At 46.1% G+C, this 27,998-nt stretch overlaps 1 protein-coding gene across 2 annotated transcripts; it reads right to left on the reverse strand.

Moving 5' to 3' along the window:
* Positions 1-443: 443 nt before the first annotated feature.
* On the reverse strand, positions 444-27,998 carry MAPR2 (membrane-associated progesterone binding protein 2). 2 transcript variants are annotated; one of them, XM_086816045.1, is made up of 2 exons: positions 27,861-27,998; positions 444-1,071 (listed from the first exon to the last, which is right to left on the reverse strand). In XM_086816045.1, exon 2 carries the CDS (start codon positions 1,041-1,043, stop codon positions 720-722), a length of 324 nt encoding a protein of 107 aa, XP_086672171.1. In that variant the 5' UTR covers positions 1,044-1,071; positions 27,861-27,998; the 3' UTR covers positions 444-719. The 2 variants fall into 2 exon arrangements, with proteins under 2 accessions (XP_086672171.1, XP_086672172.1); XM_086816046.1 differs by lacking the exon at positions 27,861-27,998 and adding an exon at positions 27,167-27,262.

The raw sequence follows: 27,998 nt of genomic DNA on the forward strand, positions 1-27,998 counted from the left end.
TGCTCCCATACTTCTACGAAAGAACCCAAAACTTTTAAATACAAGCGACTTGCGCCGAAGGTCTACAAGCCAGCCTCACTGTAAATAGCAGGGAAAAAGAAGAAAAATGAACAAGCCACACTTATTTATTTTCACAAACAATATATTACGCAGGGTAGGAACCTTGGCTGTTACTTAAGCATCATCCATTCATCCAACAAATGGCAAGGTTTGGAATATTAACCTATGAAAGAAGACGATTAGAGCAACACAAATCTTCACAAAAACATATCAGAAAATCATTTGAGCTTCATTGTACCAAGTCTAGGAAGGCGAGAGAAAGAAGAAGGGGAGAAAGGGGGAGGTGGGGTGGGGTGGGGATGGGTGTGGGTGTGGGTGTGGTGTGCAAGGGGTGTGACTCTTCAAATGAACCCTTCCCAGTACAAAAGTACGAAACAAGATCCCAAACAAATATATATTTCTACAGGTTTTCAAGGACTGGAAGCTAAAAAAGTTCTGATTACAATTATTTCCATACACCAGAGTCGTTGGGTCTTGTTGATGCAATTTCTTGCACTTATGATGATATTAAACTTGTATAAACTTCATAGTTCTGTTGTCCACGACTTCCCATGTTATACATGTCCCTTTTTTAAAGCCCATTAACATAACAAATTTCCAAACATTGCGTCCTTATTTTTGTTTAGCAGGTTCACTCTCCCTTTCACGGTTAGGTTTGGCTAAGCAAGTGATCCAACCACTGGGTACTTAGCCTCAAACTTCTTTTCCCAGTCTTCCAGCACTTTCAATTCCTTCTCTGTCAACCCCTCCACCGATCCAATGGCGTCTTCCTCCTTTGTAGACATTTTTGCAAGAGCACGGCTTGCATCTTTCCCTGCAAATACAGCATACGATCCTCCAGGCCCATAAAAGCTTTTAGCACTTGACACATCAAATATTCTTTTTCTAATAGCCACAAATATGGGAAGAGAAGAATCTGTGCCATTATATTTCAAAAGCTCATTCTCAGTTATTGCACCCACTTGTGTACTTGCTCCAGCCATGGCCTTTTCTTTGTTCTTCAAACAAGATCTGACGGATCAAGCAGAAAGGAGAAATTACATGCTTTGAATTGAGGGAAAGCTGTCTAGTAATCACAACAAATTGCAAAGCTAGAACTTCCCTCAGCACTGAACTCTCTCTCTCTCTCGCTCTCTCTCTCTCACACACACACTGTTACGACCCTGTGTTTTTCTCTGGACAATATGCAGGTGTGCACGGGGACATGGTGGACAGTGTGAATGGTATCAGGTTGGAGTCAAAAAGGGAGCCCATGTGTGGACAACCCCATGTGTGAAAGGGGGCAAAGAGACATTAATTAAAAAGGTTTTATAACCTTTGGTGGCCAAAAATTAATGTTTTAAAGGTTTCAAAACCTTGGGAGGCCCCTAGGGCGATTTTTAGAGATTACTCCACTTTTGGAGGCCTATCTCTCTCTTTTCTCCCTCTCTCTAGCTTTTTGGAAAAAGGGTGCAACTTCTCATGCGTGGAGGAGAGGAGAAGTGGACTGCATGTTGGCTGCGCACAGGAGAATTCATGCTGATCTGTACGACTGTACGGACAGCTGTACGGACAGGACAGAAACAGGCGCTGGACAGTTCTGGCTGTACTTATTTTTGTTTAGCCATGTTATACATGTCTCAGGCGGCGCTGGACAGATCTGGCTGCGCAGGTACAGGCGTGTACAGGCAGCGCTGGACAGAGCAGCGCATGTTTTTCTCCACGCACAAGGGGCTGGACTGCAGGTACAAGTCGGCTGCATGGAGGAGAAGACAGTAGGGCAAGGACTGAACAAAGCGTGGGTCTCTCCCCCTTCCTGGTGAAAAGATGCGCAGGCAGTTACAGGGCTGCTGGAGGCGGATAGAGCTGGCGCAGAGACTGTCGGCATGGACTCCACGTGGATGGACTGCAGAGGTGCACATGGTGCTGAACCTCCTTGCAACAGGGATGTTTTGGGACTGTTTATGGGCTGTTTTTGTTTGGCTGCAAATTCAGCTATGTGCTTGGGTTTTTGGCTGCAAGTACAGGTCTTTTGGTTATGTTTCTTGGCATGGGAGAGATGCAAGCTCGCATGGCTGCGTGCTCATGGAGCAGATTGTTTTCTTCCTGCTAGAAAGGAACAAAGGGACCTACAGTTATGGGCATCTCTATGTTGCCAGATGTTTCATGAGGGAACAGGTAACTGGATGTATGGAAACAGGACAGAAGTTTCAAAGGGAAACAGGCCTAAGGGTTTCATGTGGAAACAGGTCGTAGGTTTCTCGAGGAAACATGTTTTTGGGTTTCTCCAGGAGATAGGTCACATGCAAGCAGAAGGTACAAGAATGGACACATGTATGGTACAGGTACAGTCCTGTACGACTGCAAGTACACTGTACGGACAAAGCAGGCGCTGGACAAGTGCTGGACAGAACTGGAACTGGCGGTGCTGACTGGCTGAGCAAGTACAGTCGGGTACAAAGACTGTTTTCAGGTAGCACATGCAAGTACAGTGCCACGTGGACTGCTGGTACAAGTTGTACAGTCAGGTTCAGTGCTGTTTTTCTGGCCTGTACAGACAGGTACAGCACTGAGGTGTATGCAGGGAGGAAGGTACAGACAAGTACACCCACACGTGTGAAGCAGAATTGTTGAAACAAGTGTCTGCAAGTACAAACTGGTACAATTACTTCCTCCGGTGCAGATCCACGAGCTGATTTTGGTAAGCTCTGAATTTGTTCATCTACTTTTCTTTCCAATAGCTTATGTCTGTTGCTGCAGATTTGTGCTATCTGGCCCCTTGTGAGAGGAGGGGTATGGCAGATTGAAAAGGGTGGAAACAGAGAGATTGGACAGTGAATGTATGCTTGTGCTGAGTTGTGGAATCATGTGCATGAGATATGCCAGATGTATGTTCAAGGTTGTCTTGCTGAATGGTCTTGGCTGATCAGAGGGGAGCACAGAGTGTTGCTCTGAGACACAGATCTGTGTGTGTGAATCCTCTGTGCTAAGAGGTATTGTGGGTTGCCAGATTGGACATACAGGTGTATTCTCTTGGCTGGTTTTGGTGTACTCAGCCTTACATATTTTTGAAATTGAATAAAGAAATACTGCAAGGGGCGCCAAGCTTTCGGGCCAACACGTGTCGTTTTATTTTCAGATTTGGGGCACTCTAGCTCCAATCATTTTTGTAGACTACAAGTGGACGGGTGACTGCTAGTCTACCGCACTTTGGTTTATACCAGAGGCCAGTTTCAAGACCTATGGGACTACACTCAAAGTTGCTACTTGGAATTGTAATGGATCTCTACGCCTTGATGTAGGGGCTTTTGAGGATAGTTTCACTGGGAGGGACCATCTTCTACTGTGAGACGCATCAGGCTCCTGGACAGTCCATGCCACATGTTAGTGGATACCGATGGGAGACAGCTTGTAGACATGAGACTCGTTTAGAGCATAGAGGACGGGGCTCAGGAGGAGTGTCGGTATTGTTTAGAGAGGAGCTACAGCCACTGATACATATAGTCCGCAAAGATGAGCAGGCTAGGTACAGGTGGGTTAGACTGAGGGCAGAGACGGGTAGATATCTCTACATTGCTATATGCTATTTTGCTCCTAGTACATCAGTGTATGCATCACCTAGTGGGCAGTCTCCCTTTTCTATTTTGGATGATGACATTTGGGAGTTCTCCAGGGATGGTGACATCATTCTCCTGGGGGACTTCAATGCCAAGACCACCCATAACCAAACAGTATTTTATGATACCTCAAAGGAGATGTTGAGGGAGCTTGATGTTAGGGATATGGGCCTATCTAGACTCTCACAGGATGAGGAACATACAGTGTATGGGCGGTATTTGATAGACATGGGGACTACACATGGATTGGCCATCCTGAATGGCCTACAGAGATTCCCCAGCGGGCGGTTTCACTAGCTTTCCACATCGGCATGGTGCTAGTACAGTGGACTATGTTATGGCTCAGCCCAGTCTCATTCCCTCTTTTCAGGATTTTATGGTAGGCACTAGGCCGGTTGGAATAGCAGTGGATCATGCTATCTCGTCCTTCACTCTCACATTTCAGTTCAGCACCGCTCCATTGGGACAGGTCTCCACACACACTCGTTATACCTTTACGAGGGAGACTGACACCGTGTACATGGATGAGATATACAGACGCTTATGTGCCGAGGAGCCGGGACGGCCATTAGATGAGCTCACTCAGATATAGAGACGCTTCATGCTACAGCATTAGAGGCATATCCCCATAGCCAGCCTACACGGAGACGATCTGGGAACATGCCCTAGAACAGTTGGTATGATGAGGAGTGCAGAGAGATGAGGATCAGATTACAGAGAGAGGTGCTCATGGGTGTTACCACTCACAGACAGTCACGGATTACCTTCCGGCACCTAGTGCGACGGAAGAAGAGGGCTTATCTTGCTCAGTTAGAGAGGGATTTGTATCAGTTATTTATGAGTCAGGACTCAGGCGAGGCATGGAGACTATTCCATGAGCATTCACCATCACCAGCCATTACCTCCACAGAGATTTGGGGTGAGTATGCAGCATCCCTGTACACAGCACCAGGACAGCCGCCCCTGCCAGACCCATTGGAGCCATGCCCAGAGACGTGTGCTTTCTTTACTGTTGAGATGGTAAGGAAAGCTATTGACAGGATGAGGACTCGGAGAGCATATGATCATGATGGTTTGGTAGCAGAGCACTTTATTCATGCCAGAGATATGCTTGCAGCGCTTATAGCTATGATGTTTAACCGAGCCATGTGTGAGGGTTTTCTTGAGACTTGGAATATGTCCACGATTGTGCCTATCTTCAAGTCAGGGGATCCCATGCTTCCTGGGAATTATCGTACCATCATGATTGGTCACACATTGGCTAGATTATATGCATCTATTCTTGAGCAGGAGTTGAGTAGATGGGCAGAGAGAGAGGGCATACGTGCATCAGGGCAGGCAGGGTTCAAGAGAGGTTTCTCCACTCTTGACCATATCTTGACACTCAGAGCTATTATTGAGGAGGGCAGATTATATGGCAGGAGGATTTATTGTTGCTTTGTGGATTTCCGCAAAGCTTTTGACACAGTACCGAGAGCTAGACTGATGCGCAGACTACACGAGATGGGAGTGCCCACAGAGCTGATTTGGGAAATCATGGCTTTATACAAGACAGTTGTGGGGCAGGTACTCAGGGTATATCTGAGATGGTTCACTCCACTATTGGGGTGAAACAGGGCTGCCCCCTTTCTCCCACCTTATTTGGAATGTATGTGGATGAGGTTTCGGACTATGTAGAGCGGGAGGGTGACAGAGGAGCACAGCTAGCAGGGACATGGATTCCGCTGTTATTGTATGCTGATGATATTGTGTTGATCTCAGATTCTCCAGAGGGGATGCAGCGTCATTTGGATGCATTGCACACGTTTGCACAGGATCGTGGATTATCTGTTAGCCTTGGTAAAACCAAGGTGATGGTGTTTAACACCACAGCACAGTGGGTTAGGAGGTCAGTACCCACCTTTACATATGGTCAGGAGACAGTGGAGTATACAGAAACATATACTTACCTTAGTGTGGTTTTTAGTGGCCCACTATTTTCCTTGAGGAGAGCAGCGGAGACCAGATTGACCAGAGCTTATGCAGCATTGGGGAGACTAGAGAGGATGTGTTCCAGGTTTAGTTTTAGGAACCTCGAACAAAGCTCTGGCTCTTTGACACCTTGGTCACTTTAGCCATGCTCTATGGAGTGGAGATATGGGGACCCTCAGTAGATCACCACAGTCGAGCTGGTAGCACTGATGGATGGGGATGTATGGAGAGGCCCTTGGTTTCTATGATTTCCCGGATGATTAGGGCCAAGGCCTCCGTACCACATGATATTATCCGTGCAGAGATGGCTGCCCCCCCATTGGTAGTAGAGGTACTCACTCGATCAGTCTCCTTTATACATAGCACTTGGGCTCTCTCTAGAGACAGATATGCTCGCTTAGCCCTGGAGTCTTCACGACAGTTGGCATCACAGGGAGACAGATCATGTTGGTATGCACAGATGACAGCTTGGTTCCAACTGCATGGCTTTAGTATGGACAAGCTACCTCCATTTCAGTACTCCCTGGATGCACCCTCCCTCTCTCTCACACGGGCAGAGATTACTAGACTTATCAGGCAGGACTTGACTCAGCTGGATACTAGGAGGACATGGATACAGCCGACACACGAGCTTGGTATGAAGATGGCTTTCTATAGAGATCATCTTCTCCATCTCACGGAGGATGGGTTTGTGATTAGTGAATGGGAGAATTAGGAATTAGGGTTTCATGTGGGAGACATACACAGAGAAGAAAGGGAGAGAGAGAGAGAGAGTTGTGGGGATAAGTCAACTCATGAGAATGAGTGTGTGACTCCCCTATCACACATGTATATTTGCACTAGTACACATAGTGCACTTAGTACATTAAAAGTACTAAGTGTACTATGTACTATAACTTATGGGCTTGTACACACTATAAGGGTGGGCATAATGCCTTTACCCCAACAACCTCCCACTTAAAGGCAAAGTGCCCTTAAGTAAAGGAAAAGAAAAATCAGCATGTACATGATAATATACAAGGCCATATCAAGGCTGAAACTAGCCTCATCTAATGCCCATCAAGTGTCTACAATGAGCAAACCGCTCCGGAGGCAAACTCTTTGTCAACAGATCAGACGGGTTGTCATCCGTATGAATCTTAACAAGCTGAATTTGCTTGTTCTCTATCACCTCTCTGATGAAGTGATACTTCACATCCACATGCTTCGTCTTTGCATGAAAGACAGAGTTCTTTGCCAACTGGATGGCACTCTCACTATCACAATGCAACAATGGAATATCCCCTGTATAACCCAAATCAACCACTAACCGAGATAGCCATAATGCCTCCTTGCAAGCCTCTGTGGCTGCAATATACTCGGCCTCTGTAGTAGATAAGGCAGTGCACTTCTGCATCCTGGATATCCATGACACAGCACCTCCTGTGAATGTAAACACATAACCGGTAGTAGACTTCCGGTTATCTGGATGACCGGCATAATCCGAATCCGTGTAACCATGCACTAATGCATCCTGTTTGCCAAAGCATATGCACATATCCTGTGTGCCCTTCAGGTATCTCATGACACCTTTCACTGCTTCCCAATGCTTCTTGCCAGGTTTGGCCATGTATCTAGAAACCACTCCCACTGCAAATGCAATGTCCGGCCTAGTAGCAACCATGGCATACATGAGACTGCCACAAGCTGAAGCATACGGAATCTTGGCCATATCAGCCCTGTCACTATCCGACTGTGGGCTGTCCATAGCACTAAGTTTCACATATGGAGACAAAGGAGTACTAGTCTTCTTCCCCCCGTCCATATTGAACCTCTGCAAAACTTTGCCAATGTATTCCTTCTGAGACAAATACAACACATGCTGATTTCTGTCCCGAAGTATCCGCATACCCAAAATGTGATTTGCATCACCCAAATCCTTCATATCAAAGGTTTGATGCAGCCTCTTCTTCAAGGCATCCATCTCTTTACGAGATTTCCCGCAATCAACATATCATCAACATACAAGATGAGGATCAATAGACTGCCATCCAAAGCTTTCTTGGTGTATAAGCAGTGATATATGTCACTCCTCCTGAAATCCTGTGATTTCATGAATGTATCAAATTTATGATACCATTCCCTTGTGCCTGTTTGAGCCCATAAAGACTCTTTTTCAGCTTGCATACAAGCTTCTCCTTTCCATTCACTGCATAACCCTCTGGCTGTTGCATATATATCTCCTCATGGAGATCACCGTGAAGAAAAGCAGTCTTCACATCCATCTGAATCAGATCCAGATCATCATGAGCAACCAAAGCTAATACAGCTCTAAGTGTGGTCATTTTGACCACTGGAGAGAAGATCTCATCAAAGTCCACACCATATTCTTGCTTGAAGCCCTTAGCCACTAACCTGGCTTTGTATCTTGGCTTTGCATCTGGTGCAACTTTGAGCCTGTAAACCCACTTGCATGGCAAAACCTTCTTGCCTGCAGGCAAATGCACCAACTTCCATGTTCCATTTTTGTGCAGAGAATCCATCTTTGACTTCATAGCACGCTCCCAAAGAGCCTTGTCTGCCCTCTGTAAAGCCTCCTTATAACATGAGGGCTCCCCACAGTCAGTAAGCATCAAGTAGTCAACCCCTGGAACAAACCTGTCAGGGGCTCAGGAGGGTCTTGTGGACCTCCGTACCCAATGACCATCATTTGCAGGTTGCTGTCCAGCCTGCATATCACCTATTGGTGGCTCCTGTTCCATGCCATAAGGTTGAAATATCATGCCCAGTATCTCCTGTAACTGTGGTATATCCATAGGGATATCTTCTGCCATCTCTGGCTGTCCATTTGGACCATTTTCAGCACCATTTAAGGGCTGGTTTTGCTGCTGTAATGGCTGATTTACAGCCCTTGGTTGTTGTCCATGATGTCCATCATCATCAAAGATGACTCTGCTAGGCTCCTGTTGCCTTGCAGGCTCCTTATACATGCATGTTTCATCAAAAATGACATCATTGCTGCGTATAATCTTTCTATTCACGGGATCCCAAAGTCTATACCCCATTTCACCTCTGTCACCATATCCTAGGAATATGCATTTGTGAGACTTAGGATCAAGTTTGGTGCGCATTTCCCTGCGTATGTGCACGTACGCAACGCAACCAAACACTCTCAAGTGCTTGTAGGACGGAGGCTTCCCTGTCCATACTTCCTCTGGCACTTTCCCACCAAGCCTCGTGTTAGGTGACCTGTTTATAAGATGAACGGCTGTCATAACAGCTTCAGCCCAAAAACCATGAGGTAATGCAGCATGTGACAACATAGAACGGGCCTTCTCCTGAATGGTCCTGTTCATCCTCTCTGCTGTCCTGTTTTGTGGAGGATCATAAGGAGTAGAGAGCTCCCTCTTGATGCCTTTAGCATCACAAAAGTCCTGAAACTGTTTGGACATATACCCTCCACCATTGTCGGAACGCAAAGCCTTCAGTGTTTTGCCAGTTTGATTCTCAACAAGAGCAACAAACTTCTCAAACACTGAGAATGTATCACTCTTCAAACGAAGAGGATAAACCCACACCTTACGTGTGGCATCGTCAATAAAAGACACAAAATATTTTGCCCCTCCCAAAGAAAGCTGAGGCATCTCACATACATCTGTATGCACAAGCTCTAACTGAGCATCTTTCTGTCCAAGAGCTTTCTTGTGGGGGCACTGGAGTTGCCTGCTATATATACAATGCTCACAAAACTGAAAACTTGAAAACTTTAGAGAAGGCAAGTAACCAAAACGAGACAATTGCTCCATTCCTTTGACACTCATGTGTCCCAACCGGCTATGCCACATAGAGATTTCCGGCAGCTCGGTTGCATTTACATTAGCATGGTGACAAACACCAGCATGCATGAAATATCCATAAGTGCATACCATGACCATCTCCTGCAAGAAGTGAATGGGCATCAAGTGAAGACGTGAATAGGACCTCATCCTCACTGTCACCTGCATGTGACACATTGACTTCTTCAATCTTGACTCCACTTTTGCCCTTTGGCTTTACAGCTTTGGCTTCATCTTTGTCTTTGTCTTTGCCTTTTCCCTTTTCCTTTTGATCATTTTTCCATTTGTAGCATTGCTTTTTGATGTGTCTCTTCTTGCCACAATAATGGCATTCCAAGTCCTTTTTGGAGCGGGACTTGCTCCTTCCCCGTTCTTGGCTTTTACCCCTTTGCTGGGATCTCCCACGTGCATTCATTGCATTGGCCTGGTCAACAGAGTTGTTCTTCCTGTTCATCTCCTCTTGAAGAAGAGCACCCTCAACATCTGCATATGACAGCATAGCATTCGAATTGCTAGTGGCTATCCTGAATGTGTCCCAACTCTCTGGCAAAGTGCATAAGAGAAAAGTGGCTTTGAACTCATCGTCCATTGCCAACTTTTGATTAATGACCTGGCTGACAATACCATTAAACTCATTTAGATGGGCTGCCATAGACGCCCCTTCCTTCATTTGAAGACCTATGAGTTTCTTCAACCAATACACTTTGGATAAAATCACCAAAATCTGGTTGCTGCAGATTTAGGACAGCACCTTAAATGTGCTCTGTTCCCCTTCCAAAGTACTGTACAGCAGTACTAAGTGCTCACCAATGATGTACCAAACCTGTACCGGCAAGTACAGCAGCTGAAATTGAGATTTTTGCTCACTCAAATCAATGTGCAGCCATGCCAAAACTTGTACAAAGCTGTACCAAATCTGTACCAACAGGTACAGTAGCAATAAATGCTCTCCTGGCTGTCCAAATGAGTGAAAATCAGACTTTTACAGTCCCCACCACTGCATACAACAGTCCCGGACTGAAATTGAGCAAAAGCCCCTTGACTACAAGTGGATTTCTGAGGATTCAAAGCATAAAAGTCTTGCCTGCTGCTTTGCCAAGCTCAACAAGCATAAAATCTTGAAAAGCCCCTTAATTTAAGATCAATTTCTGATCATACATGGTACATTAACGCACATGAAGGCATCCAGAGTCTTCACGATGCTTCCCTTGTCCACATATACATCCGGTACATAAAAGCCCCTTGATTTACAGGCACATTGAGTGCTTGACAGGCATCAACACATTACCCAAAGCATCAATTGTGAGTGCCTGCATGCAAATCAACCCAATCGGCACAAAAACCCTTTGATTTGCACTGCAATTTCCTGCAATTTTGGCCCGAATGTCAGATTGCTCACATCATACAGCATGTATGAATGCCCAATGACACAATTACATCAAAAGCCCCAAATTTCGACATCCGATTTCTTGCAAATTGATCCTGAATGTGACCAATGTCACCCAATTTTGCCAATTTTGCTCAAAAATTTGAGCAATTTGGAACCTGTACCTGCTCAATTGATGATTGTACTTGCTCAATTGATGATTGGACATGCAAAATCCCAAAAAATTGAAGCAAAATACCTCGTACAAGTTTCTGAAATCAGCTGATTTCTGTTGTAGAAAAGAGGGGGTTCGTGTTGATGCTGCTGCAGTCTGAAAAATTGCTTGGCTTTTGAAAGTCGCAGGAGAATTAGGAAGCTAAGCTGTCTGCAGCAGCTGTCCTCCGTTCATGCCTCTGCTCTGCGTGCCTGTATTCGTGCAGGTTCCTGTGACTCCTGTTGGGCAATGTGTTGCTGGTGTTGTCTTTCTTCACCTCGCCTACTCACGTGGACCACCACCACGCCTACGAGCGAGCCTCTATAGCCGCCAGCTTCGGTGAGAGAGAGTTGGGACACGTAGCTCTCCCCGCGGGCGACAGGAACTCCAAGGGCGCAGAAGGCATCGGGTCCGAAGGGGCTGTGTGTGTTATCGAGTCGGCAACGCACGGCGACCGACTCCTCAACTGCGCGCAAAACTGCAGCACGGCGCCCGACTCCTCCAGCTGCGCGCGAAACTGCAGCACGGCGCCCGACTCCTCCAGCTGTGCGCGCTGGTGAAGTGCCGCTGCTCTTCCTCCTCGCTTGCCTGCGACTGATTCAACGCAGAAATGGCTGCCCGCCACCTTCTCTTTCCGCCCACCTGCCTGCGACTGCTGCGAGCGCTGCTTTGTTGCGTACTAAGGCGTCGCAATGCTGTGCCTTGTATATTTAACGCGTAGCTCTGCCCGTGACACATACATGCTGCGCACTGCCTTGCACTCGAGATTCAAAGGCTAAGGGTGTGTGAAGCGAAAGCTACTGCTTGTAAGCAAAGCGATCACAGAGAGATTCGAAGGCTTAGTGTTCAGCAGGTCTCTGCAGTTCTGTTTGCCAAGGCTCTGATACCAGTTGAATGGGAGAATTAGGAGTTAGGGTTTCATGTAGGAGACATACACAAAGAAGAAAGGGAGAGAGAGAGAGAGAGTTGTGGGGATAAGTCAACTCATGAGAATGAGTGTGTGACTCCCCTATCACACATGTATATTTGCACTAGTACACATAGTGCACTTAGTACATTAAAGGTACTAAGTGTACTATGTACTATAACTTATGGGCTTGTACACACTATAAGGGTGGGCATAATGCCTTTACCCCAACAATTAGACCCAGCTACATGGATACTCATCTTTCTCATGGGGTACGGTGTGCTATTGGTCAGATGTGCACATCCGCACACCAGCTAGAGATTGAGACTGGCAGATTCAGAGGAGTACCAGCTGAGGCCAGGATTTGTCAGTTGTGCCAGATGGAGCAAACCATCGGTACCTCATGAGACTGTCAGAGCAGAGATAGGAACCGCACCAATGGTTACCGAATCCCTGTTCCAGTCAGTGACATTTTTGCAGAGGATATGGGAGCTCCCCAGACAAAGATACCCACACCTAGCACTTATCTCTTCCAGGCAGTTAGTAGCAGACGGCGATACATGATGTTGGTACACCCAAATGTGTACCTGGCTGACATTACATGGCATGATGATTCTCCCCCCTACCACTAGGCACGAAGATGGCCCACTATCGGGACCATTTTCTACATCTCTCCCTAGATGGCTTTGTGACCAGGTCTACATACATGGGACACCCATCTCTCACATGGCATTCGCAGTGCCATTGGACAGATCCGCACTTCATCACATCAGCTGAGAGTAGAGACTGGCAAATACAAGGAGATGAAGCTAGAAGACCGCATTTGTCAGCTATGTCATCAGGAAGTGGAGTCAGAGGGACACTACATATGCCGATGTACTGTGTACTATGAGATACGAGGGAGATATTGGTCTCTCTTCCGAGAGGATTTTGGACCATTACGACATGTGATGGAGTTTGAGGATTAGAGGTGTTTCGGGCTTTTCTTATTGGAGCTTAGATGCCATCGAGAGGCTCTCCTACGAGCCAAGACAGCACACCAGGATCCACCCCGCCAACGAGCCATGACAGATTTTTTCAGGGCTAGGACCACCCCGGCAGATACGACAGGACCTCCACTACCCCCTCGGCGAGCAAGACATCCTTCAGGAGGAGTCACCCTCGACAGAGCCATAGCACTTTGTCGAGCGAGACGCCCACGCTTACCAGGACCTCGTCCACGGCCGCTTCATCACCGGTGGATTAGAGCCATCATCACCCGCCACAAGAGACGACTCCCTCCCCACTTCAGTTTCTCTATCTTACAGCACCCCACGAGAGAGATACTGAGATGAGCAGACTACACCCGTCTTATGCTAGTTGTAGATATTATACACTTTTGTTGTACCTCAGTAGGAGTATTTTCCTTTCATTGTCTTTATTTTCTGATTTGCATTATTCTAATAAAGCAAATACACCATCTGTGGAGGGGGCCCTACAGAGGGTATTTGGGACCCAATATTGTGTCCTCTTCTCCCTCTCTCTCTCTCTCTCTCTCTCTCTCTCTCTCTCTCTCTCTCTTTATCTATTTTCTGCACATCTACTTCAATTTTGTGCGTTATATCCATCATGAAAGATTGCTGAATTCTAAGCATTGAAGTTACCGATTCGACCATGAAGCTTCCGTATGTTACACATGAGAAATAGATTGTCTGTCACCAATTGGCCGACCATTTGGTCCATTCCTAGTTTTTGCGTCTCGTTCACTTGAGGCCAGGCTGGTGTCTCATGTGAAGAGGCCAGTATTTTGCTGACATGGACGGGAGCCAGATCGGTGCCACCCGTGTGTTAGCATGATGGTGTCGTATGGACGGGAGCCAGACCAGTGCCACCCGTGTATGACCTGGACTGTGTTCGATCCATGGGACTGTCACGCCATGGAAGAGCCAGTATTCGTGCCGTGTTTTACCTATGGGACTGTCACACCATAGGGAAACTCGTGCCTGGAACTGTGTCTTACCTATGGGACTGTCACTCCATAGGAAGACCAGGTTTTTATGTTTTATGTCGTGCCAGTTTTGTGCCGACAGATATTTTGTACATGTTCCATGAACGGGAGATATGTCCATGTTACTATTTGCACATGCACACATGATTTGTATGCTTGAAACTGTTTTCGCATGACATGTATTTGTGTGTTTGCCTGCCTGACGTGTTACTTACTGAGCGGGGACGCCTGCCAGTGAGTCGTGAAGTTTGCCCTGTATTCTGTTTCAGTGCATGTGAACAGGTGGTAAGTATATGGTACATGCTGTTTTAATGTTTTATATTCTAACCCTTTGATTTATAAGGTTAGGGGTTCACACTTATTTAAAAGTGGGCACCCACTTTGGGGCCAAGGTGCTGAGCCCCACTTTTAAGTGAGTGTGGGGGTGGGCATGGTCACCTACCCCCACTAATCCCCCACATGCAAACGTGGGTATGACCAAGGTTAACTCCACTTTCAATTTTATTAAAAAAAAGGCCCCCCTTCAAGCGTAGAAGCCATCGCATCTACCTGGCGTTCATCGCTTCATCTTACGTGAGAATCGGCTACCATCTCTACAAGCGGCGCATGTTTTGCTTGAAGGCGGCTATTTTTCTGTACTCTCTGCTGGCTGCGCCTCTTTTTCTACAGGCGGCCAGCACAGACTGCAGGTGTGCTACACACAGGCTGCGCATGTTTCTTTGAGGCGGCTGATGTACTGCTGCAGGCGACTGCTTCAACCTCTTCCACACGGGCGCATGCCTTTACCTCTATTGCTGGCGACTGAACCTTTGGATGCTGGCTGCGTTTCTGTACAACCAGGCAACCAACTCTTGCATCTACACCACCTTCTCTCCTGCAGGTGACTGTGCGCCTCCATCTCCTCCATCAGACTGCCTTTCATCCACTGCAGTCAGCGAGGCATTTCTCTCCTAAGGCGGCTACTCCAACTTCTTTTTGGGCAAGAGGTTGGGTCTTCTTTCATAGGCGGTTGCTCTCTCTTCTTCAGGAGGCTGTATCTTTCTACAGGCCACTACTCCCCTCGACGTGCTGTTGCTTCTTGGTGTTCGTCACTAGGAACTGCACACATGGGTATTGGTTTCCTATCAACCATCTACAAGTAAGTGATTTTCAGATTTGAGTAAAGCATTTAATGTTTAAATCTGATAAGGGATTCATCCCTCTACGGCCACACCCGTTCGGTGCCGGGTTGTCCAAGCTGTATTGGCGAACCTCGGTCCAAAGGTGCTGAGATCGGGAGAGCCAGGCGTTAGTACGAGAGCGCCTGTTTGTGCGTGGTCGCGGAACACCAGTGAGGCGCTCTCCGCGGAGTCCAGTGAAAGCACAGGACCGTAGTGATTGGACCACACTAGTGGTCGTTCTGCTTCGAGTTTTCTTCATCGAAATCCGAGCCTATTTGTTTGGTACTGTTTTCACATGTACATGGACATTATCTGGTTCTCAGAACCCATGGAGCATTGTATTCATTAAATACTCCCAATAAATATATCATATATTGAGGGGGGGGTCGGCCCGTTCCGGCCCCAGTGCTGGTGTCCATTTTCCATTTCATTTCATTTAAATTTCAAGTTGTTTTAAGTTGTCCATTTCAAATTTGTGGTTTTAAAGTTGTGCTATTAAGCGTGTGGGTGTCCAACGGAGTCTTTCCCACTTGATGGGATCGGTTTCATTGGTATCAGAGCACGGTTGTTTCCCTCTTTCTAGTGGGGAAACGAACCTGTGTACTGGACATCCCGCTTTTAGCAAACTTAAAACACAATGGACAGCCAAGGCAACCCTTTGGAAGTACCAAATTCGAGGGGTCCATCTAGTGCTTCTCGTGGGTCTGATGCCCTGCGTGGTAGGCACAAGCCCCTTGAAAGGGTTATGGATAGTGAATCCAAGGGTCAACTGTCTCCAGGAAAGACAGTTATGCTTGAACAAGAGCCTGAAGCTATGAGGGCTGAAATGGAACATATGAGAAAACTTTTGCAGGCTCAAGAGCAAGAATTGAAGTTTTTGCATGAAGATCCTCATCTACAAAGTGCTATTGAAGCCAGGAAGGCTGATGCTATGGTTGATGTAACCTTTGAATCAATGGCTCGTGAAGTGGGCAAGAAACCAAGGGAGTTGGCACTTGCCTATCTCCTTCGTAAAGGTGATATCAAAGAGGGGGATGACGGAGAGCTGAAATTCAGAAATCCACCTCGTTTGAAGCATGGAGATCCCGCATCCCGGAGGCTGAAATCTTTTATGCAAAAGGAAGAGGTGACTGTCACCTCTCGACATGCATCTTCTCCCCAAGGCACTAAGCCTGACAGATATATGTATGCCAGTGCTCATGGAGGGCATCAAAGTCACATGCATGCAAGATATGTATCTCATGGTGACAGGTCTACTTCCAGAAAAATTTTGCCTTCTGAGTTGTCTCATGGAGAGACCATGCCATATGCAGGTAAGTCACATGCATCTGAGCTTCGAGTTCGTGGAGCACATGCCACCGTGCCCCATGAAGCTTCTATGATGGCCCATGGAGCCCATGCAGACAGGGCTACCCCGTTGGATAAGGGGAAAAGAAAAAGAGAGGACCATGAGCCTCATGCCAGGAAGCTCAAGGAGTTCAAAGCAGGTGATAAATCTGTCAAATTTGATGTCTTTCATGGTGAACATGATGCTTCTAAGGTGTTAGCATTTGTGGCACAGTTCGACATTGCTTTTAGCGATGAGGACTTTACAGAAAAGTCGAAGGTGCGCCATGCTAGCATGTTTCTAAAAGGGACTGCTGCCCATTGGTGGATCACTGAAAAGATCACCAAGGATCCCATCTCTACTTGGAAGGAATTCAAAGATAGATTTTATGCTCAGTTCTTGCCACCTAACGCGGAGCAAACTCTCACTCAAAAATGGGACAGGCTGGAACAAAAAGATAATGAGAGTGTGCAACAGTATGTTAACAAATTTTGGAAAGTGTTGCTGGAAGTGACTCCCTTTATGCTAATCACAGAGGATGAAAGAAAGAGGAAGTTTCGTTCTGGATTGCAACCTGCTTATAGATCGGGTATTGAATTGCACCCAAAACATACGTTGCAACAGCTCACAGCTTCTGCTCTTGCTACGGAGCAATTGGTGCTCAAGATTAAGCAGGATCAAGGAGGTTCCAAGGGGAAGGACAAGGCTGTCCCAAATCAGCAAAAGGGTGGACAGCCACCTAAAAAGAACTTCCGGGAGCCTTTCAAGGGTGGTAAAGCTGAAAATAACACATCTAAAGAACAGGGCCCAAAAAAGAACAAATTTGGATTAACCCCGGAGCAAAGAGAGCAATATGCTAAGGATGGAAAATGCTTTTCTTGTGGTAGCAAAGACCACATGTTTTGGCAATGCCCAGATCGCAAACCAAAGCACGAGGACAAGCACACCAAAGCAAATGTTCATGCAGTTCCTGATGTGCAAGGTAATACAGGTCATGATGCAAAAGAGCGTATGGTTTGCAAGGCTTGGGGGCAAATCAAGGATCAGCCCGCACTCTTCATGTTTGATGACTGTGCAACTGACAATTTCATCTCTATGCAAATGGCAGCTGCATTGGGTATCGAGGTTGAAAACATGGGACCTCAGATTGAAGCCGAAGCTGCATTTATTGGTAAAGAGGTGCAGGTTACCTCTTTGATTGGGAAGTTGCGTATCCATATACAGGGCTATCTTGATAATGAGCATTTCTTAGTTGCTCCTCTGAATGGATGTGATGTATTGTTGGGCAAGCCGTGGCATCATAGGCTTGAGCCCCGCAAAGACTACAAGTCTAATATGATTTCCTTTATGCATAAAGGCCGCATGCACTTTATTGATGCTGGCAAAGAAGGGGATTCCATCCCAGTTGTATCACACATCCAAATTAATAAAGCAATGAAAAAGAGTCTTTCAGCGTACTTGGTTTTTGTGCGTGATAGTCTTGTGCCAAATCATCAAAATATGGATGCTATGTCTAATGATAGGCTGAATTTTCTAAATGCATTCAACGACTGTTTTGCTGACTCATTGCCAGGTGAATTACCTCCCCAAAGGCCCGAAGATCACCGCATAGATCTTGTGCCAGGTAGTTCTCCACCTAACAAACCCGCATACCGAGTGAGTGCTGCACAACAAGAAGAAATTATGAAGCAGGTAAACGAGCTTTTAGAGAAAGGTTTGGTTCAGCCCAGTTCCTCACCTTACTGCTCTCCTGTGCTTCTTGTTCAAAAGAAGGACGGATCATTCCGTATGTGTGTAGACTATAGAGCTTTGAACAAGCTTACCATCAAGAACAGATTTCCTATTCCACGTATTGATGATATCTTGGATAAGCTTGATGGCTCGGCTTGCTTTAGCAGACTTGATTTGAAGAGTGGTTATCACCAGATACGCGTGGTGCCACAAGATGTCCATAAGACTGCATTCAGGACAGCCTTCGGATTATATGAATTCTTGGTAATGCCTTTTGGTCTCACCAATGCTCCTGCTACTTTTAATCGTATGATGGATAGGATATTCCGACCCCATCGCAAGTTTACAGGAGTCTTCTTTGATGACATCTTGGTTTTCTCCAAGAATGAACAGGAACACAGAACTCATTTGGTCACAGTGTTCGAAGAGTTGCGGAAGCATAAACTTTTCGTCAATGCCAAGAAAAGTGAGTTTTTCCTTTCAGAGATTCATTATCTGGGACATATTGTATCCAAAGATGGAGTTACAATGGATCCTGCAAAAATCGAGACTATTCGGAATTGGCCCGAATTGCAAAACGTACATCAAGTACGTAGTTTTCTGGGATTATGTTCGTACTACAGGCGTTTCATAAGGCATTTTGCTATGATTGCCACTCCTCTACATGATCTCACGAAGAAGAAAATTGCTTTCAAATGGACTTCAAAGGAACAGGATGCTTTCTTGCAGCTCAAGCATGCTATTAAATGTGGTCCAGTATTGATTGTCCCTGACTTGCACAAGTCATTCGTGGTTGAATGTGATGCTTGTGGTGATTGCATAGGAGCTGTCCTAAATCAAGAAGGGCATGCAGTTGCATACGAGAGCCGTCGTTTGCATGATGCTGAGCTTCATATGGATATCTATGAGAAAGAGCTCTTGGCTGTAATTCACGCCTTAAAGATTTGGAAACACTACCTTCTTGGGGCTGAATTTGTAGTCAAGACAGATCATCAAAGCTTGAGATACTTTCTATCTCAAACCAAGCTTTCAGAGAAGCAGATGAGAATGGCAAATTTTCTTTCGATGTTTCATTTTCAGATTGTGCATACTCCAGGAAAGAAAAATGTCATGTGCATCAGTAATGCCATGGACATTCTGAGAGCTAGATCCAGAAGAGGCAAGCAGATAAAGACTAGGAACCAGATAGAGTCAGACTGTGGAGCACAAGATGCAGTAGTGGACAGGTTGGACTTGGAGAAGCAACAAGGAGCTGTCGGCTGAACCAGGAAGCAAGGCGCATGAAGGCCAGACAAGAATAACCAGTCGGCTGATATAAATGACATTTAATTCATTTATAACTGGCCGACCAGCAGTCGGCCAGTTTCCAGCAGTCCTAGAAGTCCAAGAGCAAGTATAAAAGGCCAAGGGTGCTCCTCATTTGAGTCATTCCACCCACTAGGGGTGTGAGTCAATAGGAGGTCCCATAGGGGACAGAATTTAGGGTTAGGAACCTTTTTATGAAGGCAGCCCATGGCTGCAAAGATCTGTACCTTTTTTGTACATAGTATATACTGAAATTCCAGCACTTCTCACTCTCTCTCTCTACTCTCTCTCTACCTGCGTTTTTGCATCATGGTGCGTTTTTGCATCAGAAGGTCTTCAAGAGTGTTTAGGGCTGAAAGAAGACTACCCAGAGCTTCCGCGCGTTACATTGGTATCAGAGCATCAGGCTCAGCCAAGCTAAACACTGATTCAGTCCCAGATGATGGTGTACAGGTCCAAGGTACAGGAAAGTACACAGATTCGAAGCCCAAGGCGGGAACACAGATCGGGAAGAACTCCCAGGAGGTTTGTTGGTGGTGTTCCACAGTGCCAGATGGGGATGGCAGTTCCGTGAGCCGGATGGGTTCTAAGGGAACGGTCCCAAGGGAGGTTGATCCTCCAAGGGTGATGTGAGAGTGCCAGACTCAGTTCCAGGAATGAAGACCAAGACGGTGTTCAGAGCCAGGGCAGGAATGGATTGTGGACTAGAGGAAGACCAGATGCATAGATCTTCATCAGAGACAGAGTGGTTTGGAGAACAGAACGGATTTTCAGAGAAAAAAGGTTTGCCAGGGATGGATGATGACAGAGGGACTTCGGAACAGGATTGGGATGATGACAGTCATCCAAGAGCAGGTTGGATTCCCGTCATCAAGTTTAACAGAGGGGGATGTCATGTGCATCAGTAATGCCATGGACATTCTGAGAGCTAGATCCAGAAGAGGCAAGCAGATAAAGACTAGGAACCAGATAGAGTCAGACTGTGGAGCACAAGATGCAGTAGTGGACAGGTTGGACTTGGAGAAGCAACAAGGAGCTGTCGGCTGAACCAGGAAGCAAGGCGCATGAAGGCCAGACAAGAATAACCAGTCGGCTGATATAAATGACATTTAATTCATTTATAACTGGCCGACCAGCAGTCGGCCAGTTTCCAGCAGTCCTAGAAGTCCAAGAGCAAGTATAAAAGGCCAAGGGTGCTCCTCATTTGAGTCATTCCACCCACTAGGGGTGTGAGTCAATAGGAGGTCCCATAGGGGACAGAATTTAGGGTTAGGAACCTTTTTATGAAGGCAGCCCATGGCTGCAAAGATCTGTACCTTTTTTGTACATAGTATATACTGAAATTCCAGCACTTCTCACTCTCTCTCTCTACTCTCTCTCTACCTGCGTTTTTGCATCATGGTGCGTTTTTGCATCAGAAGGTCTTCAAGAGTGTTTAGGGCTGAAAGAAGACTACCCAGAGCTTCCGCGCGTTACAAAAAATGTGGTGGCCGATGCACTTTCTAGGAGGCCTTATATTGCTGTAGTCTCAGTGGCCTCTCATGGAGATCTATCTGCTATGAGAGATTTGTATCATTTGGATGCTGATTTTTGCCATATATGGACTGATTTGATGGCTGGTCATCCACATGCCTCTTATGTTATCAACGAGGGTTATCTCATGAAGGATAATTGCCTATGTGTGGTGAAGGATTTGCGTCCAAAGGTTATGGACGAATGTCACGCTCCACCTTATGCTGGTCATAGAGGAATTATGCCTACTACTCGCATGATTCAGAGGTATTTCTTTTGGCCAAGCATGCGTAAAGACATTGAGGCTTATGTGCGTGCATGTATCACTTGCCAAAAGGTGAAATTTGATAGGCAAAAGCCTCCAGGTTTGCTTCAGCCATTGCCTATTCCCTCGCAACCTTGGGAAAGTATCACGATGGATTTTATTATGGATTTGCCTAGATCCCAGCACGGGAATGATGCTATTTGGACTATTGTGGACAGGTTTAGCAAGCAAGCTCATTTCTTGCCCGTCAAGAAAACCATCAAAGCTGATCATATGGTAAAGCTTTTTCTTGCTAATATTTTCAAGCATCATGGTATGCCTAAATCCATTGTTGGGGATAGAGATCCCAGGACTACAAGCCTATTTTGGAGGGCTTTGTTTGATAATATGGGTACTAAGCTTGAGTTTTCATCAGCTTATCATCCCCAAACGGATGGCCAAAGTGAAGCTGCAAATTCAGCCGTGTTGGATTTGTTGAAATGTTATGTGGCAGATCAAAAGAGTGCATGGGAAAAGTATCTTCCACTTGTTGAGTTTGCCTACAACAATACGATCCATGCTTCCACAGGAAAGGCTCCGTTTGAGATTATTTATGGTAGAGTGGTCTTGCCACCCATCCTTCGTACTAAGGATGAGATTTTTGCAGCTGATGAATATAGTGACTTGGATGTTGCCTTTGGTCAGGTGCGGACAGCCATTGCAAGATCTCAGGATAAGCATAAAATGGCTGCTGATAAGCATAGAAGGGACATGGAAGTCAAAGAAGGTGATTGGGTATTGCTGAAATTTGAGAAGGCTAGGCTTCGGAAGAGGCCAGGACGAGAAGGATCATATCCTAAGCTTTCTCCTCGCTATTATGGACCCTTCAAGGTGATTCACAAAATCAATGAAGTGTCCTACAGGCTTGCTCTACCTAGTCATTGGAAGATTCACAATGCTTTTCATGTGAGTCTATTTCGGAAATATGTGGGGCCAGATCCTGATGACCCTGTCACAGAAGATCCGCCAGAAATTGAAGAGCTTGAGGAGATCCTCCAACCAGAACAGATTGTTTTTCACAAGGAGAGAAAGCTACCTGCAAGAAAGCTTTCCAGGAGATACCTTGTGAAGTTTAAAAATTATTTGCCTATTGATGCCAAATGGGTAAATGAGGATTATTTTGCAGATTATCCGCAATTGTTGCAGGCATATCTTGAGGCTTTTCAGTTGAGGTCAACTCTTTAGAAGCCCGGGGGGATGTCACCAATTGGCCGACCATTTGGTCCATTCCTAGTTTTTGCGTCTCGTTCACTTGAGGCCGAGGCCAGTATTTTGTTGACATGGACGGGAGCCAGATTGGTGCCACCCGTGTGTTAGCATGATGGTGTCGTATGGACGGGAGCCAGACCAGTGCCACCCGTGTATGACCTGGACTGTGTTCGATCCATGGGACTGTCACGCCATGGAAGAGCCAGTATTCGTGCCGTGTTTTACCTATGGGACTGTCACACCATAGGGAAACTCGTGCCTGGAACTGTGTCTTACCTATGGGACTGTCACTCCATAGGAAGACCAGGTTTTTATGTTTTATGTCGTGCCAGTTTTGTGCCGACAGATATTTTGTACATGTTCCATGAACGGGAGATATGTCCATGTTACTATTTGCACATGCACACATGATTTGTATGCTTGAAACTGTTTTCGCATGACATGTATTTGTGTGTTTGCCTGCCTGACGTGTTACTTACTGAGCGGGGACGCCTGCCAGTGAGTCGTGAAGTTTGCCCTGTATTCTGTTTCAGTGCATGTGAACAGGTGGTAAGTATATGGTACATGCTGTTTTAATGTTTTATATTCTAACCCTTTGATTTATAAGGTTAGGGGTTCACACTTATTTAAAAGTGGGCACCCCCTTTGGGCACCCACTTTGGGGCCAAGGTGGGGAGCCCCACTTTTAAGTGAGTGTGGGGGTGGGCATGGTCACCTACCCCCACTAATCCCCCACATGCAAACGTGGGTATGACCTAGGTTAACTCCACTTTCAATTTTATTAAAAAAAAGGCCCCCCTTCAAGCGTAGAAGCCATCGCATCTACCTGGTGTTCATCCATCACCCATCGCTTCATCTTACGTGAGAATCGGCTACCATCTCTACAAGCGGCGCATGTTTTGCTTGAAGGCGGCTATTTTTCTGTACTCTCTGCTGGCTGCGCCTCTTTTTCTACAGGCGGCCAGCACAGACTGCAGGTGTGCTACACACAGGCTGCGCATGTTTCTTTGAGGCGGCTGATGTACTGCTGCAGGCGACTGCTTCAACCTCTTCCACACGGGCGCATGCCTTTACCTCTATTGCTGGCGACTGAACCTTTGGATGCTGGCTGCGTTTCTGTACAACCAGGCAACCAACTCTTGCATCTACACCACCTTCTCTCCTGCAGGTGACTGTGCGCCTCCATCTCCTCCATCAGGCTGCCTTTCATCCACTGCAGTCAGCGAGGCATTTCTCCCCTAAGGCGGCTACTCCAACTTCTTTTTGGGCAAGAGGTTGGGTCTTCTTTCATAGGCGGTTGCTCTCTCTTCTTCAGGAGGCTGTATCTTTCTACAGGCCACTACTCCCCTCGACGTGCTGTTGCTTCTTGGTGTTCGTCACTAGGAACTGCACACATGGGTATTGGTTTCCTATCAACCATCTACAAGTAAGTGATTTTCAGATTTGAGTAAAGCATTTAATGTTTAAATCTGATAAGGGATTCATCCCTCTACGGCCACACCCGTTCGGTGCCGGGTTGTCCAAGCTGTATTGGCGAACCTCGGTCCAAAGGTGCTGAGATCGGGAGAGCCAGGCGTTAGTACGAGAGCGCATGTTTGTGCGTGGTCTCGGAACACCAGTGAGGCGCTCTCCGCGGAGTCCAGTGAAAGCACAGGACCGTAGTGATTGGACCACACTAGTGGTCATTCTGCTTCGAGTTTTCTTCATCGAAATCCGAGCCTATTTGTTTGGTACTGTTTTCATATGTACATGGACATTATCTGGTTCTCAGAACCCATGGAGCATTGTATTCATTAAATACTCCCAATAAATATATCATATATTGAGGGGGGGGTCGGCCCGTTCCGGCCCCAGTGCTGGTGTCCATTTTCCATTTCATTTCATTTAAATTTCAAGTTGTTTTAAGTTGTCCATTTCAAATTTGTGGTTTTAAAGTTGTGCTATTAAGCGTGTGGGTGTCCAACGGAGTCTTTCCCACTTGACGGGATCGGTTTCATTGTCGGCCTTGGTTCCCATCTTGAAGTCCTGTATTGGCCTCATAGTTGTTCCCTTCATTAGGCCCTTGGTCTCCCTCTGCTCTTGACGTGGTTATGTCACCCCAAGAAAGATTTCCTCAAGAGAAATCCTTGTGTAAGCCCAGAGGGGCCTGTTCCCGCTCAGTGTGGTGTACTGTGCAAGTTCCCTATAGCTTTCTCTCTCCCCTCTCTCTCTATCTTATCTCTTGGACACATGGTTGAATCTATCACGGCACACCCAACTAGGCTTACAGGAAGTATGTTATGTACCTAGTACTAATCGTGGTAAAATCTAGCAGGGTTGGGGGAGCCCTGAGACTAGAGGAAGCACGCGGATACAGGCAGCAAAGACTCATGGTTAATAATGCCAAGTATACTGGCTATTTATGACCGGACGATTATTTTTAGCAGCAATAGCCACTATATAAGTGAGACTTGGACTAGTATTGTTCACAGAGAGTTATTCACTATGTGGTCCGTGATGGACCAAGATTACCATCGGGAACATGATTGGATTCAATGGATCCTGGACGGTCATGCCAAAGGCCTCAATAGGCAGGCATTGGTTGTATACCAATCTTGACTAGCATGGTTCGTAGGACTAGAGCCTTGGTCTCTGGCCCGAGGGAGGTTTGCACACGCAAACCTACAATCGCGTGGTGAGATAGCATGCACCCTCATCACTCGTGTTTTGCGTTTAGGAGATAGATCCCTGGGGTTGAACAAGACTGGAGTCCAAAAAATGCAGATGGTGTGAATTGTGCAAGGGATGCAACAGTTAGTGAAGATGGTGGTTGTAGCATCAAAACGCAGATCTTGTTGAAGAGATGATGATGGCAGCTCAGATCAGAGAACAACAAGAGGTGAACAATAGCTAGACAAAAACGCAGCATCTTGAGTAACACAATGGTGCATTCCCCTCCCGCTTGTTGTCACCCCCTCCTCACCTAAACCTACCCGGTACCCCCCTTTCCTCCCACCACCTCCCTCTCCAACATGTTGCTCCCTCCTCCCTCGCCCCCCTCCGCCTTTCCCCTGCAACCTCTTCCGTCACCCTCCCCCGTTCCCTTTTGGCTTCACCTCTTCCATTCTAGCATCTTCCCTTCCATAATCAACAGGTAGTTTTTTCAATTCTTGGGCATCTTTATCCCTCCACAAGCCTCGGCTTCTTTTGGTCTTCAAGGCCTTGCTTTTTGGTCTCCCTCTTTACTCATCTTTTGTTAAAGTTCTTGATTTATGCTTTTCTAGCTTCAGGGCCTTGCTTTTTGGCCTTGGAGCTGCTTTTTGGAAAATCGTCTTTTAGCTTTTTCGTCCAGCTCAGTCTCCTCTTGCCAGTGGTGCTCTTGGCTCGTGGTCAACCTAGTTTGACTTTTTGCTTTTTCTTACTTTTTTGACCAAGACTGGTGCTTTTTCTTGATCAAACCTTGTGGTCCCTATCTCCGTGTCTTCTTCCATCCATCTGGTGTCCAGGCATGGGTTTCATCATGTGAAATAGAGCTAGGAGGATCAAATAGTTACACTTAGCATTTAATGTAACATTAAACAACATTACTACCTTTTTTAAAGGAATATTTGTCATATGTCATGGCCCCATTGTGAGCAGTCCAGGACATGTCTGGCATGAGCTACATGGTCTTTCTTCCAAGCTTAGGTGTCAGGGTCAATCTCTTCACCATTCGGAGAACAGGGAAGTCATATGAGGCTAGGCATGTCAAAGTCAATCATGTAGTTGTGCATGTAGATCCATGAAAAAGCATGTAGAAGTATCATGTAGAGGCATGTGCACATAGGCCAGCCCATAAGGCATCCCATGATGGGAGTTTATCTTGTATATGGTGTTAGACACCATATACCGTCTCATGGTATCAAGTCGCGAGTATGTCAGGCCACACATGACCAGTCAGCATCACATATGCCGAGTCGGCCATGCATGTAGTAGTAGCAACCCCAACTGCACACGTGTGAAATGCATAGCGTTTAAGGCTATTGTGACTCAATAGTGGACAGATAATGCAAGCCGACAGCCATATAATACCACCGACCAGCAGCAAAATCATCTATATAAGCAGCCCCTAGTTCCTTGCATAAATCATTAGTATTCAGCAAGCAAATAAAGAGAACATGTGCTTAAGTTCCCTCGGGGTTCTTGGAGCATACATTCAGCCTCAAGAGTCTGTGCTTCACTCCAAGGCAACATAGAAGATCCTCTCATCTTCAACCAGCATATCTGCATATCCTCAACAGTTCTGGCCCCATAGAGTCTTCTACAATGCTTTGACATATGGTTCAACTAACAAATAGGTTTCTAGATGTGGCCGAAGAATCAAGACCAAAGACCCCAAGAAAGCATCTCTGGTGCTAGAGATTCTTCATCGGCTTTGAAGAGCCCTTGTCCAAGCAAAGACAATGACCACTATCATAAAGTCATATATCCTTCTGCTTCAATGCACTCCAGATCCCAAACATCCTGCCCTACCTAGACCAAGTCAGTCTAAAGGGACTCGAGAAACAACTGAAATGGGGCCTTGACCTTTCACTCTTCACTTTATCACCACTTATAACAAGTGTAGTATGCAATAGGTTGATTGTTGTAATGCTCAACAAAGCCTTCTTTAAACTTGTAAGTTTATGCAATCCACTTTACTTTAAGAGAGAAGATTAGAGAGAGAGAAGATGAGAGTCAACACCAGATTGGGTCCCAATTACCCACACTGAAGGGTCCCCCTCTGCAAGTAGGAGTATTTGCTTGTATTACTTTGGAGAATGATGAGAATGATGACTGGGTCTGCCAAACGCAAGGACGAGAAAGAGTGAACACACCTTGTGCACAGATTAAATCCTTAGTTTTTAGGTTAGCGCACAAGTGGTTTTGAATGTTCTGTGTGAGAAGAGGAAGAAAATAACGATACTTTGTAGGGTTGGTTGAAACAAAAATGTCGATATAGGTTTCAACACACTTGGAGAGTAAGTTCTTCAACTCACAGGTGAAAACTGGTCTTGTGATGGGTGCTTTTGGTACTTAGTAAAACTTGGGGTTTCGCATAGAACTTGTAGAAAAAAGCAAACCTCACAAAGACTTCCAATCTTGGTGTTGCACACACGGGTTGAACCCGATTCTACTCAAATCTCAAAGCTTTGTGAGGAGTTTCTCAAAATAGCAAACCCTGATTTTCCTGTGCAGACTGTGTATGTAGAAAAAACCCGAAAAACCCTTTGCTTGTTGAAAACACACAGGGTTTTCATCAGCATTTGCTTGTTGAACTCATGAAACTGTGCTGATGTGCGCACTATGTGCAGACTGTGTCTGTAGAAAAAACCAAAAAAAGCAGCAGTACAGTTTCATGGGTCAAATTTGAATATGATGAGTAAGGAAGACAAAACCTGTGCGGGTTGAAGAGTGGAGCCTATGCTTCAAAGTTATGTGCAGCAGGTGTGAAGAAGATGAGTCCACGCGTCCTACCAGTGAAGTTTCCTACCGTGGGAGTATAAAAACATTTTGTTCAACCAAAATAAGGTTTT

The sequence above is a fragment of the Cibotium barometz genome, chromosome 21, assembly GCF_041138505.1.
Source record: "Cibotium barometz isolate CiBa-2024 chromosome 21, ASM4113850v1, whole genome shotgun sequence".
NCBI lineage: Eukaryota > Viridiplantae > Streptophyta > Polypodiopsida > Cyatheales > Cibotiaceae > Cibotium > Cibotium barometz.